We start from the raw sequence: 14,886 nt of genomic DNA, 5'->3' as shown, positions 1-14,886 counted from the left end.
GTTGGGGGGGGAGTGCAAAGGGAAGCGGCAGCCGGAAACGCAATCTGACACCTCTGGGCATGGCTGCGGGTAGAAAACCCAAGGCAGGTGACAAGGGGGTGGGGATGGGGACTGGCCGCCAGGCAGAAGCCCGAGGACATGAGGCAAAGGTCCCGGGCTGGAACTCCCCACAACTAGCAGCAGGGGTGGGGGCTGGGTAGAGGCACTGGACACTGGTCAGCCACGGGAAGGGGAGTGGTGACAGGCCAGCTGTTGCTATTTCTTGCGGGGACAGACAAGCATGGGGAAATGGGGGCTTAGCAGCCTCTCTCCAGTGTCTTTGTGACCTCTGCCAACAGCTTCTGGAGGCTGGGCCCTGTCTGGCCTGTCTAATAGCCACCCACCCAGTTCTCATCCCAAGAAAGCTCCAGAATTATCTCTGCAGATCATAAATAACGTTTATTAAAGCAGCTGTGATTTTCTGATGACGCATCTGGGAAGACACATGGACCCAGGCCCCCACCCCACACACCCAATCAACTGTGGCTGTGACAGTTTGTCATCAGAGGAGCCCCTTGGAGCGGTAGGTCCTGACCAGGGGTTGGAGGCCTAGACATGGTTCACGGCCCCCTGGCTGGAGAAATGTGAGGACTGAGTGGGGGGTGCCCCTTCCTCCCCAGCCCCTGGCTCTGCCTCGCACCCATCTGGGGTCCCTCTGCCTCTGCCAGGGCGGCCAAGCGGAAGGCCTGCAGGGCCTGCACCAGCAACCGGGGGAGACTGCGAGCCATTGTGGCTGGCTCTAGGCCTACCAGGCCGCCGAAGACCACGTGCTGGCCCCCCAAGCCAGCCCGCACCCAGGCTCGGAAGAGGCCGGTCAGCGTCTTGGAGCCCAGATCTGCCAGGACCTGCAGAAGGAGGAGGGAGCTCAGGGCCCCACAACCTGGCTCTTGCTCCCCCTCCTCCTGGCCCCCAGAAACTCTCACACAGATCCACTTTCCCCCATACCCCCAATCCTGCACAGTTCCTGCTCACTTGGACACCCCCACATGCCCCTCCACTCACACTCGCCCCCCACACCTTCACATCTACCCAGCACCCCAGCTTACATACAGCTGCCCTCCCTGCCCCTTTCCCCCAAGACACCCCCACCCCAAGCTACAAAAGGGTGCCCCTTTGTCCCCCTACCCATCAGGGCTGACCCAGGTCAGTCTTCTGAGGCCACTGTGAGTGAATGTGGGAAGCCTGAGGACCCACCTCATGAAAGTCCATGGCCAAGTGCTCGGATGGGACCTGCAGGATCCAGGCATGGGTGCCTTGAAGGGTGGTCAGCTTCTGTTGCAGGCTCTCCAGCCCAGGGCAGCCTGCAGGAAGGAGAGAGGTCCTGGAGATAGCAGAAAACTGGCACCGGCAAGGAGCTGGGACTGGGGATTCCCACCAGGACCTCAGGATGGCCTCCCAGTGGGCCGATTTCTCCTCATGCTACGAATGGGAAACTGAGGATCAGAGAAGTTAAGTGATAACACAAAGCAGTCTCTGTTGACAATGAGGGGGGACCAAAGCCACGAGTCCCCCCAAAGAGTCATCCTGCCTACTGCGCGGGGCGGGGTGGAGTCAGGTGGGGAGAGCGAGTCTGCGGATTGCCCCCAGGGCAATTGCCTCAGGGCCTCGCCAGACCCTTGGCCTGCTGCTTTCCCCGCAAAGGTCGGCAGGGGGCGGCATTACCGTTCACTTCCTCGCGCTCCTCTGGCCTCCGCTTCGGGAACCGAGCGCCTGCAGCCCGCGATCCTGGGGAGACGCCGCGTTAAGGGGTCGCCTCCGCCGCGCAATTGGTGGTGGGGGCTGCTGGGGCTGGAGTGTGAAGGCGCGGGGTACCTGGGTGCAGCCGCTGCTCGCGGGCGGGGTGTCTGGGAAGCTCCAGGAGAGACAGAGCGGGGCGAGCCGGGGCTGGGGCCCGGCGCCGCATCCCTGGGCTTGGGCCGAGCAGCTCCTGGGCGCCCCGCAGCAGGCCCAGGAGGGTGTGCGCCAGCGAGCGCAGCTCTGCGGACGGGATAAGGGTCCGAGCGGCGGTCAGACGTGGGCCAGGCCACCGGTCCCCGGCCCAGCCCTGGGAACTGGACTGACCGCATCGCCTCCGGCGCTGCAGGCACTGCTGGTGCGCCAGACGCGCACAGGCGGCCGCGGGCCCGGGGCACAGGCGGGCGTAGAAGGCGCAGTGCGGGGCGGCTAGCGGCTCCCCGGGCGGGTCCCAGGCCAGCAGCTCCCTGCAACTGGGCTCTCGGCTGGAGGGGGTTGCTGCAGGCGGCAGCGGCGGCCAGCTCAGCCCCGGCTTTGGGCCCCAGCCCCCGCAGCCTTCCCCCGAAGGGAGGCAGGCTTCCCCGACGCAGTAAGGGGCTGGGGGCGGGCGGGGTGAAGACAGGCTCGTCCCAAGGGCTGTGAGCAGGACACTCCGGGGAGAGGTGAATAGGAACAGGGCGCTCACCGCTCATCTGCTCCTGGAGCCAGTCTTTGAACACGGCTACACGAGTGTAGACCCCGGGCTTCCCTGGCTCTCCGCATCCGTCCCCCCAGGAGGTGACTCCGTACAGGACCTCCCTGGGGTGGGGGCCAGGCTCAGAACAGGTCAGGGGGCCTCCAGAGTCACCCTGCGGGACCCGAGCCAAAACAGAGGGTACTACATTGACCTGCCCTCTCATTTGCCAGCCTGGCACTTGGCAGGGTGAGGCAGCTCTGAGTTCTCCTGGGGGGTACCACTTTTTTTTTTTTTAAGATTTTATTTATTTGACAGAAAGAGACGGCAAGAGCAGGAACACAAGGAGGGGGAGTGGGAGAGGGAGACGCAGGCTTCCTGCCCAAGCAGGGAGCCCTACTTGGGGCTCCATTCCAGGGCCCTGGGATCATGACCTGAGCTGAAGGCAGAGGCTTAACGACTGAGCCACCCAGGCGCCCCGGGGTACCAGTCTTGTACCCACTTTAGCAATGGGGACACAGAAGCTCAGACAAGTTGAGTGACAGCCGGACCGTGGAAGGAAGGAAGGAAGGAAGGAAGGAAGGAAGGAAGGAAGGAAGGAAGGGAGGGAGGAAGGGAGGAAGGAAGGGAGGGAGGGAGGAAGTTGTCCTGTCCCTGGGGAGCAGCCCACCCAGGACCCTAAATCAATCAGGGCTCATACCTGGCAGGAGTCGATGCCCCCGGCCAGGTAGCCGGCACAGAGCATGCTGCTGGGGTGCAGCTCGGGCCCCAGGGCCCTTTTGCAGGTGTCAGCGCTGAGCAGGGGCACTCGGGCCTCTCTCACCGCCTCAGCCTCAGGCCCGTCTGCAGGGAAGCAGTGGAGAGAGGCTCAGTCCAGGAGGGCAGGGTCCTTGCTAACAGGGTTCCCCCCACACACAGCCCTCCTTGATTCCTTCCCCTTTTCAAGATCAGACAGCATTTTGCCAAGGTGTTGGGGCGCAGCTCAGGTTCCCTATATCCGGCCTTCCCCAACTCCATCACCCTAGCTCCCCATTCTTCCCACTCACACCCGGGGCTCAGCCAGGCCCGGGCCTGCCCCATACCTTCGAAGAGGGCCCCCCAGCCCGCGATGGCGCAAGCGGTGCCGGCTGGGGGCTCCCGGGGCCCCTGGGGCAGGCACACAGGGCGCACCGCCCCTGCCCGGCTCACCGGCGTCCACAGCTGCACCAGGGCCAGGTCGTTGTGGAAGGTCCGCGGGTCAAACTGCGGAGGGGGTGGCGGCGCAAAATCGATGAAGCGTGGGGTGGGGGTGCTGTTCCCAACGCCGAGAGCCTGGGGGCTGCCCTCTCCCTCACCTTGGGGTGGGGCAAGATGCGGTTCACCGGCACCTCCTCCGCTTGCTCCCCCCGGGGCCCCTCGGCCAGCGTCACCGTCCACAGAAGCTCGTTCGGGGCGCTGCGGGGCGAGCGGCCGGTGAGGCTCAGGACAAGGGGGCAACAAGTCCCCTGGAGACCCTGCCCTCCGCCCACGGGCACCACCCGGCAGGCCCGCACGCCGGGCTCTCTCTTTCTCCGCTCCTTCTCGCGGGGCAGGGAGGGTGGGCCGGGGAGAGGCGGTGGCCCCCAGTAGGCCCACCAGCCCGGCCGGGCGTCCCCCTCTGTCAGAGCCCCGGCTGGGCGGCGCGGGCGCCTTGAGGCCGGTGGCCGCCGCCAGGGGGCAGCAGAGACCGGCCGTCGCGCGTGTCGCCCGCCCGACGACCCCGGAAGAGTCGGGACCACGCACTGGGGATTTGGGCTGGTCGGGGGCCTGGGCCCAACGTACCCCGCGAAGCAGTGCGCCGCGGTGAGCACCCAGGACGCCGCCACCAGGACGCCGCCGCACAGAGGCTGCCCTCCGAGCTGCAGCCGCACCAGCCAGGGCCAGGCCCCCGGCGGTGCAGCGCTACCCCCAACAATGCGGCCGTGGGCCCGCGTCACGTTGACGGCGCTCGGGCGCCTCTCCCCACACGGCCCTAGAAAGGTGGCATCGGCGTCACAAGGGACGAGTCCTGGCCGCCCTCCCCATCGAGGCCCCTCCAGGGTTCACCCTGCCCTCCTCGGCCCTGCCCCCTCGAGCCCTTTCGGCCTCACCTGGCTCAGCTGGATCCTGGAGGAGGGGGGCCTGAGGCCTGGGACGCCCGGGGCCTGCTGAGACACGCACCTCTGAGCCTCTCGGCTAGCCCCCCACCCTTCCTGCCCCCCAGGCAGAGCCTGGGCCCTCTCTCTGCCCTACCGCTGCCCTCTTACACCACCCCCCCACCCCAACCCCCAGCAGTCGGGGTCGATTTCAGCAGCCATGCACCTCTCACTGTTCACCCAATGAGCCCAGACTCTTCTTCCTGCCCTCCGCCTTTGCACAGGCTGTGCCCCCTGCCTGGCGTGCCCTTTCCACTTGGCGAGACCTTCATCAGCATTGTCTCCGTGGCAGCCCCACTTAGTTTCTGTCCCCAAGAGGGAGTCAAGCGTGAAGGGAAGGGTTGGGGTGGACGGGAGACCCGGCCCCGGGTAGCCAGGGCAATCTCACCGGGGCATGGGATGGTGTGGTTGGCACAGCCTCTGCACTCATGCAGCCTGTGCTGGATCTCCATCGCCACTCGAGTAACTGCCCACTGGGCGCTCCTCTGGGCTGCCTGCAATGCTCTCGTGCCCTGGGCTGACAGAGCTGCTGGGACATGGGGCACAAGTCACGCGCGGCTGGGAAGAAGCTCAGGCTCCAGCCCTGAGCCTGCCTTGGGAGACAGGGGCAAGCAGGTGGGGCTCCAGGAGCGCCAGGGCAGAATGGGGAGGAGAGAGAGCCCCAGGGCCCGAGGGCCCAGCACTCAAAGCAGATGGCCCCAGATTCTCAACCCAAGAGCTCTCTAATTCAACTGAGCTGGGCTGGAATCTTTGAAAGGGGACTTCCCTTAAAAACCTTGAAGGAAAAACAGCACCCCAAAGGTAGAGACATCACAAAACTCGGGCTTCTTGACAAAATAACGGTGGTCAAGCCAAGGAGATGCCACCCTGGACCCCTTCCTCCCGCTAAACCCGGAACCTTCCCGCAAGCACACCCTCTGGCGATGCGTGCCAGGTCCCCTTCCCTCTGCACCCTTGTCCTCCCCCTTCCTCGCCCCCCTGTGCCTCAGTTCCTGGCCCCCCTCACCCGACAGGGGGCTAAAGGTCCCCATGAGTGCGGGTGGCAAGGTCATGCCCCCCTGCCCTGGGACCCACTTCCTCTGTGCCCCTCCCACCCCGGCCGCCCCCTCAGACGAGCCCGGGCTCACCTTGCAGGGTGCTGGGGGGCAGGCGCGCGTACGGCGGGTGCCCATGCACAGACCACGGGTCTGGGAAGGGCAGTAACAGCAGCACGACGGGCAGCAGCATGATGGCCAGGAGCCGGGCCCCCCCCCCACCCGGGACCCTGTCCTCCTTCCCCCTCAGGGTCCACCCTCCAGGTACTTATCCTTCGGTGTCTGCCTCCCACTGCCTCCTGCCTCCGGGCGCTGAATTCTTGTCCCCCAAATCACCTGACTGCTCTCTTACATCAAAATCACCCACTTCCCTCAGGCAGCCTCTCACCTGGCCCTTAACTCCCGGGAGCCCACAAGGGAACGGGGCTTGGGGGGCTATATAGAGGACAGACTGGGGGGGTACTCGGGAGGGGGGCCAGGGTTGGGGGAGGGATCGGGGTAGTGGGCTCGACCCTCACCTTTGAAGTTTCACGGTCCCGGCTCTGAGGCCCCCCTTCTGTCAAAGGAGCCCTTGTTCCTGCGGCTCCATCAAAGGGGGCTGGACAGGCCAGAAGAGCTGACGGTTGGGCTGGGGGCCAGGCAGAGGGGGGCCGGTGGGTAGGGGCCGGCCCCGTCTCCAGGGCTCGGATGGGGGGGTTCCCATCCGCCTTTACTCCCTGAGGAGTTTATGGCCATGCTGGGGACAGATCCTCCTGGAGGGAGGAGGGCAGGGGGTGTCTGAGGGTCCTCGGCAACCCCACCCCCTGAGGAGGTGCCCGAGCTCCCAGCCCCTCTGCCCCTAATTGCTTGGCAGTGTCTCTCCCCCATGTAGCCATTTCTAAAGATGATCAAAGCGCCCTAATTAGCGCGTAATTGCCGCACTGGGGGTAGTGGGGTGGGAAGAGGCAAAGGCAGGCCCCGAGAGGCAGGCGGACATGAAAGGCCCCCCCAGTGGCCCAGTTTGGGTCGGCCAGGCCCCAGCAGCTTCTGACGCTCTCCCAGACCCCCTGCCCCTATGCAGTGCTCGCTCGGCCTGTCCAGCATTGTTCTCAGTTGTTATGACCCTGATCTGGCAAGAGGGAATCTTCTGGAGTCTCACGGGAAGGGCCACAAATGAGCAGCTCTCCTGGGACCAAGCTCCCACCTGGGGCACAGAGGAGGTGCCCTTCTGCCCCACAGAATGTCCTGGGGCCAAAAAAAAAAAAATAAAAAGAGAATCTTGGCACCCCAATTCATGCTGGTGATCCAGGGTGGCTTTGGCAGGCCTGGTGCCTTCCCAGAGTGGATTCCGTCATGATGTCGCCCCTATAACATGTTGTCCTTTCTTCTCCAGCCCTTTCTCTTTCTGCGCAAGTGGACGAGCCTCTGATGGGAACATGTCCCCCTTCATAAGACAGAGCCCCAGGCCTGCAGAGGTAGCCTTGAGCCAAGGGTCCTAGGGGTGATGGGTGAGTTGTGGGGAGCGGGGGGTGGGGGGCAGCCAAATCCAGCAGCTTCTCCAGCCTTTTCCTTCTATGCCACTGGGCAGCAGGGAGGGCGCATGACCTCTTTTTCCTCCCTGAAACTCTCTTCCCCCTTGATCACAGATGTCCCATCATGTTGGTTCTTCCCTGCCTCTCTGGGCACTGGCCACAAAGAGATTTCTGGAACTCCTGGAACTCCACTGGAGGTTGCCCCCCACCCAGTGCTGTGCTGGAGTCAGATCATCCTGGCTCCTGAGGGCTGAAGATTGGGCATCTCTTCCCAAGTCTGCACTGGGTGACATCACACTGGTAGCTTGAAAGCAACCACAGTGGGAGTATTTACAACACGGAAATCACCACACACTATACATCAGAGCCCCCCTGCCTTTCGCCCCCCAAAACCCAGCTCAACATCCCCCCAGCACACCACTGTATATGCCCCCTTTCCCCTCCCTGGTTACCACCGCCCCTCATGAAGATAATACCTCTGGTTCAGGCATGCCACGAAATAGTGTCTGAGTAAGGGTCACTGTGAGTGACTATTGTGAAGCTGGAAATTACTTGGATTCATCAGAATATCTATCCCTCCAGATAGGATGTATATCTAGATAGGGTAAATCTATCTTTTTATGCATGATCTCAGATTCTTGGTGGGGAGGGTGTTCACTCCACACGACCTGGACCTGAAGCGTAAACACGCTTGAGAAAATGTCCAAAGGAAATTATTCGTGGTTCCAAGAAAGGGCCAGCAGGGTAGGGGACCCAGAAAGCAGAGAAGGTGCGTGGAAAGCCTCACAGGCCTCTGGCTGGAGAGGCCAACACTGCAGGCCGTCCGTGGAGCAGGCGTCCAAGCGGAAAGGGATTAAGGCCTGGAGCAGGCCCCTGTGGCCGCTTCCCGGGGCGCATGCCTCAAGGAGGAGCGCACTTCCTGCACGTTGGGCACCTCAGTCCCTCGGCTGCTCGGATCCTGCCGGAGCCAGGTGGGCCAGGCCGGAGCCTCTGAGCCGCCTTCCCCTGCCTTTGGCCTCCGCAGGTCTTCAAGGCATGCGGTGGAAGGAGTAAAAAGACCCGGAGCTGCTGGTCTGTCTCCTGCCCCTCCTGCCCCAGGTCCCCTCAGGGTGAGAACCCTATCACCGCCAAGGAGAATCAGGGGCCTTACAGCAGATTGTGAGTCATTCAACCCCTACCCCCCCCTTTCCTCCCGTGACCAGGGCCAGCCGGGGCTTCTCCACCCCTGCACACACGCCCCACCGCAAGTCCGGTCAGCTTCATCCACTTCCTCAGGTCACCTCTTAAGAACCGGGTGTAAATCCACGTTTCGTGAAGCTATTTTATTTATTATTGGTGATTGGTAGTCTTGCTCTCTGTTGGCCTCTTCCTGTTCCAGCAGCTCCTCTTCCTCTTGGCCACATCCACTCTGGCACCTTCTTCAGTCCAGTCGCTTCTCTGTCGTAGGCTGTCTGGTGGGGTCTTGCCGGTTCCAAGGGGCTCAGGCTCCCACAGGCTGGTTGAGTGGCAGCGCCCCCAGACCTCCTTCCCCCCACAGGGCTCACTGCCGGGCCCACATCCCCCCCACAGGCCCTCCCTGGCATGGAGAGGCGGAAAGGCTGGGGTGGGAGTGGGGGCGAGAAGCTGGGGGGGCGCGTAGAGCTGTTGGTGAGAGCATCTTCCCTCACTTCTGTAGCAGAGCTAGAAGGAGAGGCAGGGTCCCCAGAGGGATGAAGGAATCCCTTGCCCAGGAATCAAGGGAGCCGGCAGGAGGGAGAGGATAGCATTTCTGTGTCCCGCTGGGGCTCGGCTTCGCTAGAGGACTCACTGACCCGCCGGGGACTCCCGAAGGGACCGTGGGGTGGGGGCTGCTGAGGGAGAAGAGGCTCATACCCCCACCCTGAGGTTCCTGGTCCCTCAGAATTTACCGAGGGCAATCTCACATGAGCCCGCAGGCTGGAGAGTTGGCCCCGAGTGCGGATGAGTCTGTGGCTTCAGGCTTTTGGGGACTGTGGCAGCACCGGGGGCAAAGTGGGGTGCGACATGATGCTATCGGCTGCACACTGCTATAACATGCATGTCGGGCAGGCGGGACCGACTGCGGAATTTGCAGGGGTCCCGGTGCAAAACGAGAATGCAGGGCGCCGTGTTCAACGGTTATTAAGAATATCCAGACCAAGGCAGCAGCACATTAAGGCAAGTGGGGGTCCTTGCTGAGTACAGGGGCCTGTGCCCAGACGGGTGCCCCAAGTGAACGATCCACTGGCGGGCAAGTCAGACCCCCCCCCCCGGTGCTGTTCATCGAAAAGGCACTGTGGTTTGGGGGCTCCGTGGCCCAGTCACGTCAGGAGCAGGTGCCCCTTTCCCTCTCCCTACCCAACAGTGGAGAAGTGAGAGTGAGGGGAGCCCTCCGCCCACCCTCCCACCCCCACAGAGCTTCTGAAGCTCCACCTGAGCTCAGGCAGGCGAGAAGAATTTTGCATCAAGCGAGAAACCAAGAAACTGGAGTTTCGTGGGACACTGCCCAGCAAGAGAAGGTTCGAGCCTGGCAGGTGAAGAAGGCTCCGAATCTGGCCAGATGTTGGGCAGGGAGCTGCCCCTCGCTGTGGGGAGAGCAGCCTCCGCCCAGCACAGCCAAGGCAGTGCCTGGAGAAATGAAATCATTTCAAACTATTTCCCCATGGTCACAGCTGCCCCACCTTGACCCCTCCTGCAGGTGCGGGCAAGGCCACAGCCCCAACCTCCCACTTCAAGAAAAGGGAGGGTGGGGCGCATGGGTGGCTCAGTTGTTAAGCGTCTGCCTTCGGCTCAGGTCATGGTCCCAGGGTCCTGGGATCGAGCCCCGCATCAGGGTCCTGGGAGCGAGCCCCGCATCAGGGTCCTGGGAGCGAGCCCCGCATCAGGCTCCCTGCTCAGTGGGAAGCCTGCTTTTCCCTCGCACACTCTCCCTGCTTGCGTTCCCTCTCTCGCTGTCCCTCTCTGTCAAATAAATAAAATCTTAAAAAAAAAAAGAAGAAGAAGAAGAAGAAGAGGGAGGGAGGGAAAGAACCTTGGGCCTCTTTGTTGATATCTCTGGAAAACTCCAGCAGGTTCGTGTCTGGAGGCTCCAGCCCTGCAGCCTCCCTACCCCCCCAGCACAGAGCCTTCTTTTGTGTTCTGAGGACGACGATGGGGGGATCCTGCGCCTCTGGAAATGGGAAGGAGAGACCTGGGCACTTGCTGCCCTAGGGTCTGTACACTTGTCTTCTGGGGAGGACCTTCGTCTTCCTCCTCCTTCAGGACCCTCCTGCCACGACGTGCTCACCCCTCCCTCCATCCCAAACCACGCTGACCTCTTGAGCCCTGCCAGGGGAGTGGGCAGAAGGGCAGTGGGAGGGAGACTCAGCCAACAGCTGAGCAGGCCACCTTTGGGGGCAGGGTCTCTGGACAGCCACAACTATGCCAGCTCTCGGGACCAAAAGTGGCCTGCGAGGGACAAAGGTGGCCACGAGCCAGATTCCCATGCACTGAGGAGCGAGCGGAAGGCCGCAGTCCGGGTCTTCTCAGGATGAGAGGCTGCCCAGGCTATGATTCAGAGCTCAGGCCTGGGGTTCTGATTGCTTGTCCGGTGACCTGGGGTGAGTCACTTCCTGTCATGCGTTGAATCGTGTCCCCCCCCAAAAGGTGTGTTGATATCCTAATACCCAGTACCTCAGACTGTGATCCTATTTGGAAAAAGAGTTGTTGCAGATGCAGTTCAAGGTGAGGTCACACTGGAGTACCGTCCCCGCGGAAGAGCAGGGACACCTGCGGAGAGTGCCGGGTGCCGGTGGGCGCACAGACCGGGATCACGCAGCTTCGAGCTGGGAACTGCTGGCCGCACCAGAAGAATGGGAAAGCCACGGAACAATTCTCCCACAGACTTTGAGAGAGTGTGACCCTGCCAACACCTTGGTTTTGGACATCTAGCCTCTAGAGCGGGGAGCGAACCAATGTCTGTTGTCTTAAGCCAGTCTGTGGTAATCTGTGATGAGAGCCCCAGGAAACGAACGCCCTTTGCCCTCTCTCAACCTCAGGCTCTCGATCTGTGAAATGGGACGCCAACAGCCACCTGGCAGGGAGAATTAAAGAACACCGGTGAGGCCTCCTGCGAAGGGCTGGCCCCGGGTTGTCACACCATTGTTCTCGATCGGCTCCAGGCGACCGTGCGGGTAATGGATAAGATGCTATTTCCCTGCATGGATATGGTGACGGCAGCAAGGGCCTGATCCCGTGGGGCAGCAAGGGAGATGTGGGAGCCCAGAGAACAAGGGAGAAGGGGACACAGGGCAGCAGTGGGGGAGGGGCTCCCCAGGCTGTGTGCGTCCTGACGCTCAGATGGTGTCTGTGTAGGGGGCTCCTTCCTCTTGGACTGCTGTCTCCTTCAGCTTGTCAGCTTTGCTCGCTGCTGTGTGACCTTTCCCTCCCTCTGGGCTGATCTTGACTTTAAGAGGGAGAGGGTGCTGAGGCAGGGGCTGCCCCCTACAGGTTGAATGGGTCTCTGAGAATGGGGCGAGTCCTGGAACCTGCATCTAGGGCTCTCAGAGGTTGGGACACCCCTGGCCTCCTGGCTCACTTTTCACCCAATATTCTGGGCAGGAGCACAGAACATGGACGCATCCAGTCTCCCCCCCCGCCCTGCCCCCCACTTTCAGAACACATCCCACAGTCTCCCTGGGCTCCGTCCCTTCCCACCACACTTACCTGTCAGCCTCTCCTGAAGTGCTTGGGAGGGGAAGGGGACCATCCCCACCACTCTCCCCTTCTCCAGGCCAGACAACCTTCTCCAGTGGGGCCACTCCCCCTACCTTGGCCGCAGGGATCCTTTGGGGGGGGCTCTGCTTTTCTGTTTTAATCAGAGGCCCCCCCAACTTCTTTTCTTTTCATTTAGTGAGAAAAGTTGGAGAGTTCAAAGGAATTTTGCTAATATTTCCAGGAAAACAGAAAGAGAAAATACGACAGCGCAAGTGCACCTGAGTTTATAGAGCGTGCAGTGTTCGTTAGAACACTCCAGGGTGGGCACTGCTGCGGGCGGCTGGGGGCTGGGCGGCTCACCCCTCAGGCTGAACCAGATGAACTCGCCGTTCGGTCCATCGAAAGGGTCAGGTACATTCAGCAAAGACCTGTAACAGTTTTATTTAAAAATGTCGATATTAGGGGCGCCCGGGTAGCTCAGTGGGTTAAGCCTCTGCTTTTGGCTCAGGTCATGATCTCAGGGGCCTGTGATCAGGCTCCCTGCTCAGCGGAGAGTCTGCTTCTCCCTCTGCCTCTCCATCCCCCTGTTTCTGCTCCCTGTCTCTCAGATAAATAAATAAAATCTTTTAAAAATAATAAAAATGTCGATATTTACAACATCCTAGAAATCATGTCTTTTTTTTTTTTTTTTTTACCATTTATACATGATGGAAACCTTTAGAGAAGGAGGGTGTTGAGGCAAAATTCTCTAAGTTGAAAAGATGCAAAATTTTGCATCCCACTGCTCAACCTCTTGATGGACAGGATGCAAACCCTTTCTCAGTTCTGCCTGGGCCCCCTCCCTTTCCGTGCCTATTGTCTTTTCCTGTGGTCTCTCTCCTAGGCTTCCCTTCCCTTTTCTCAGTCATGCTATCATTTGTGTTTCTTTGAAACTCGCTAATTGAACACCCTCAGTTTCGACTGTAATATGCATATTTCTCCTCCTCTTACATGATAGATCCTCCCTGATCAATAATTTTTATTCTTATTGCTTCCAAATCTTTTTGTTACCACGAGATGATCATTTTAGAAAACACTATCTCTCTGACGAAGAGACATTTACTGGAGTCATGTGGTTCTCTTCAGTGTTCCTTCTGTTTATTTTCTTTTGTTATGATAAACCAAAATTAGATTTAATAAATTATATTTAAAATATTCAATCAGATCCCTTTATAGCAATCCTTCTATCAATTTATCTCTCTAAACCTCTTATCCGCATCAACACAAAAAGAGGTTTCTGGAAATGGTGGTTATTCATTAATTACAGCTATTTCTGATAGGGAGATTTATTCTTATTTTGTTGTGCTTTTTCCTTTTTCCTTTGTGCTCCCTGCCTCGCTTGAATTCTCTAAAACCAGCAGGTAGCCTTTATACAAATGCAAAACATGAAGAGCATGAAAGAAAAGTAGGGACACCAGGAGGAAACTTATCAATGATACAAAGTTTGTGGCTGCAGTATTTCACCCAATAAATTTTAAAGTCAAAAGTCTGTTGGACATAGGTAATTTCATGTGGTTCAATGTATTACAATGACTTTTATCATGTTTGAGGCAAGTGTGATCAGACTCATTTTACAGGGAAGGCCACTGAGGCTCAGAGAAGTTGAGTGGCATGCCCAAGACCCCACCACTAGAAACTAGAGGAGCAGAGATGAAAACCAGTCCTGCTGGCTATGGAGGGCCACGCCCTTGACCGCAGCCCAGCCTTGCCTCCAGAGTCCACAGGTGCCTCCCGAATATGCTGACCTGCCAGGGTTTGCCCAGGGTTCAACACAAAGGTGGAAGGCTCTTCTTGAAGGGGTGGAGGGTTTGCCTCCCCCTACAGGAGGGGACGCCTGGCTGTGCTGGGGAGGGGCAGGAGCAGCTGTGATGACACCTGGGGGTGGGATGGGGGGGGTCTGGGAATGGCAGCCAAAGCAGCCGGCAGAGACCAGGGGCCAGGAGGACTTGGAGCGCGGAGGAAGAGAACTCAAGGCCGTGGATGCCTGCCACCGAGGTCCTTCCAGCAGCCACCTTGCATCCCCAGGGCCCCTAAGGTCTGGAAGGCCCTGTCAGGGGGGTCTTAGCCACTCTCCTCTTTCTGAGTCTAGCTGCCAGGTGAGGGCTCGGAGGGGAGCGCGCAAACACCAGGGACCCTCCGCACCCAGGCCCCCTTGCACGGAGCCCCAGGCCCCATCCCTGGGGTTCAGCGGAAGCTGCCAGCCAGGGACCAGAGGCTGGGGACGGGGGAAGGGGCCTGTGGAGGGGGGAGCCAATAAATCTCCTGAGGAAATTATGGAGGTAAGGCGTAAACAAGGCGCTTTGCCTGCTGCAGCCGCCCCCTCTCCTGAACACACACACACACACACACACACACACACACACACACACACACACACACACACGCTAAAGCGCAGCCCATTTGCAGGGTAATGGCTTTGCGACAGCAAGAATTAGCAGCATTAGAGGCAGCCAGGCCTGGTGGGGTGGGGCAGGCAGGGGCCAGGGTGGGCCTCAGGGATACCAAAGGGAGGAAGCAGGTGCCCAGCCGCAGGGGTGGGAGGGCAGGGGTGGGGGCTGCAGAGGGCTTGGTGAAGGCCAGGGCCAGGTGGACGGCCCCTACGTCTGCTGCCCCTGGTCCTTTCCTTTCTGCTTCCAAGGCTGGTAAGTGGACAGACAAGCAGGGGCACAAACTCAGCACCTGAAATCACGACCAAGCAGCCCCCTGCCCCTGTTCCGGCCTCGGCCTCGGGGCTACTCAGCCCCAGACTCCTGTCTCCTGCTGACAACCTACAGAAAGAGGCCAAGAGTGGCCAAAGGGAACCCCAGGAGGGAGGACGCGTGTTGTAGGAGTGACGACAGGGGTGGCAGGCTTGGTGTTGGCTGGTCGGTTCCCTCTGTGATTGTCGTAGGAATTGGGGCTAGGTGGCCCAGCGGTGCCAGGGAGGAGGGGGTTTCAGGAGGGAGGACCCTTCCCTTCCCCAGATCAGGAACCTGAAAAGAGCTACCACCTGGGTTCTAAGAAAAGGCCTC

The 14,886-nt window shown here is 60.3% G+C and overlaps 1 protein-coding gene across 1 annotated transcript; it reads right to left on the bottom strand.

Moving 5' to 3' along the window:
- Nucleotides 1–426: 426 nt before the first annotated feature.
- PRSS56 (serine protease 56) lies at nucleotides 427–5,826 on the bottom strand. Its single transcript, XM_027589090.1, has 13 exons — nucleotides 5,727–5,826; nucleotides 5,018–5,125; nucleotides 4,555–4,608; nucleotides 4,247–4,436; nucleotides 3,781–3,880; nucleotides 3,529–3,688; nucleotides 3,147–3,289; nucleotides 2,459–2,621; nucleotides 2,101–2,271; nucleotides 1,852–2,016; nucleotides 1,702–1,764; nucleotides 1,234–1,340; nucleotides 427–884 (listed from the first exon to the last, which is right to left on the bottom strand). Exons 1-13 carry the CDS (start codon nucleotides 5,824–5,826, stop codon nucleotides 600–602), a joined length of 1,809 nt encoding a protein of 602 aa, XP_027444891.1. The 3' UTR covers nucleotides 427–599.
- Nucleotides 5,827–14,886: the final 9,060 nt, after the last annotated feature.

The sequence above is a fragment of the Zalophus californianus genome, chromosome 3, assembly GCF_009762305.2.
Source record: "Zalophus californianus isolate mZalCal1 chromosome 3, mZalCal1.pri.v2, whole genome shotgun sequence".
Classification (NCBI taxonomy): domain Eukaryota; kingdom Metazoa; phylum Chordata; class Mammalia; order Carnivora; family Otariidae; genus Zalophus; species Zalophus californianus.
This window is presented reverse-complemented; position numbering and strand designations above follow the sequence as displayed.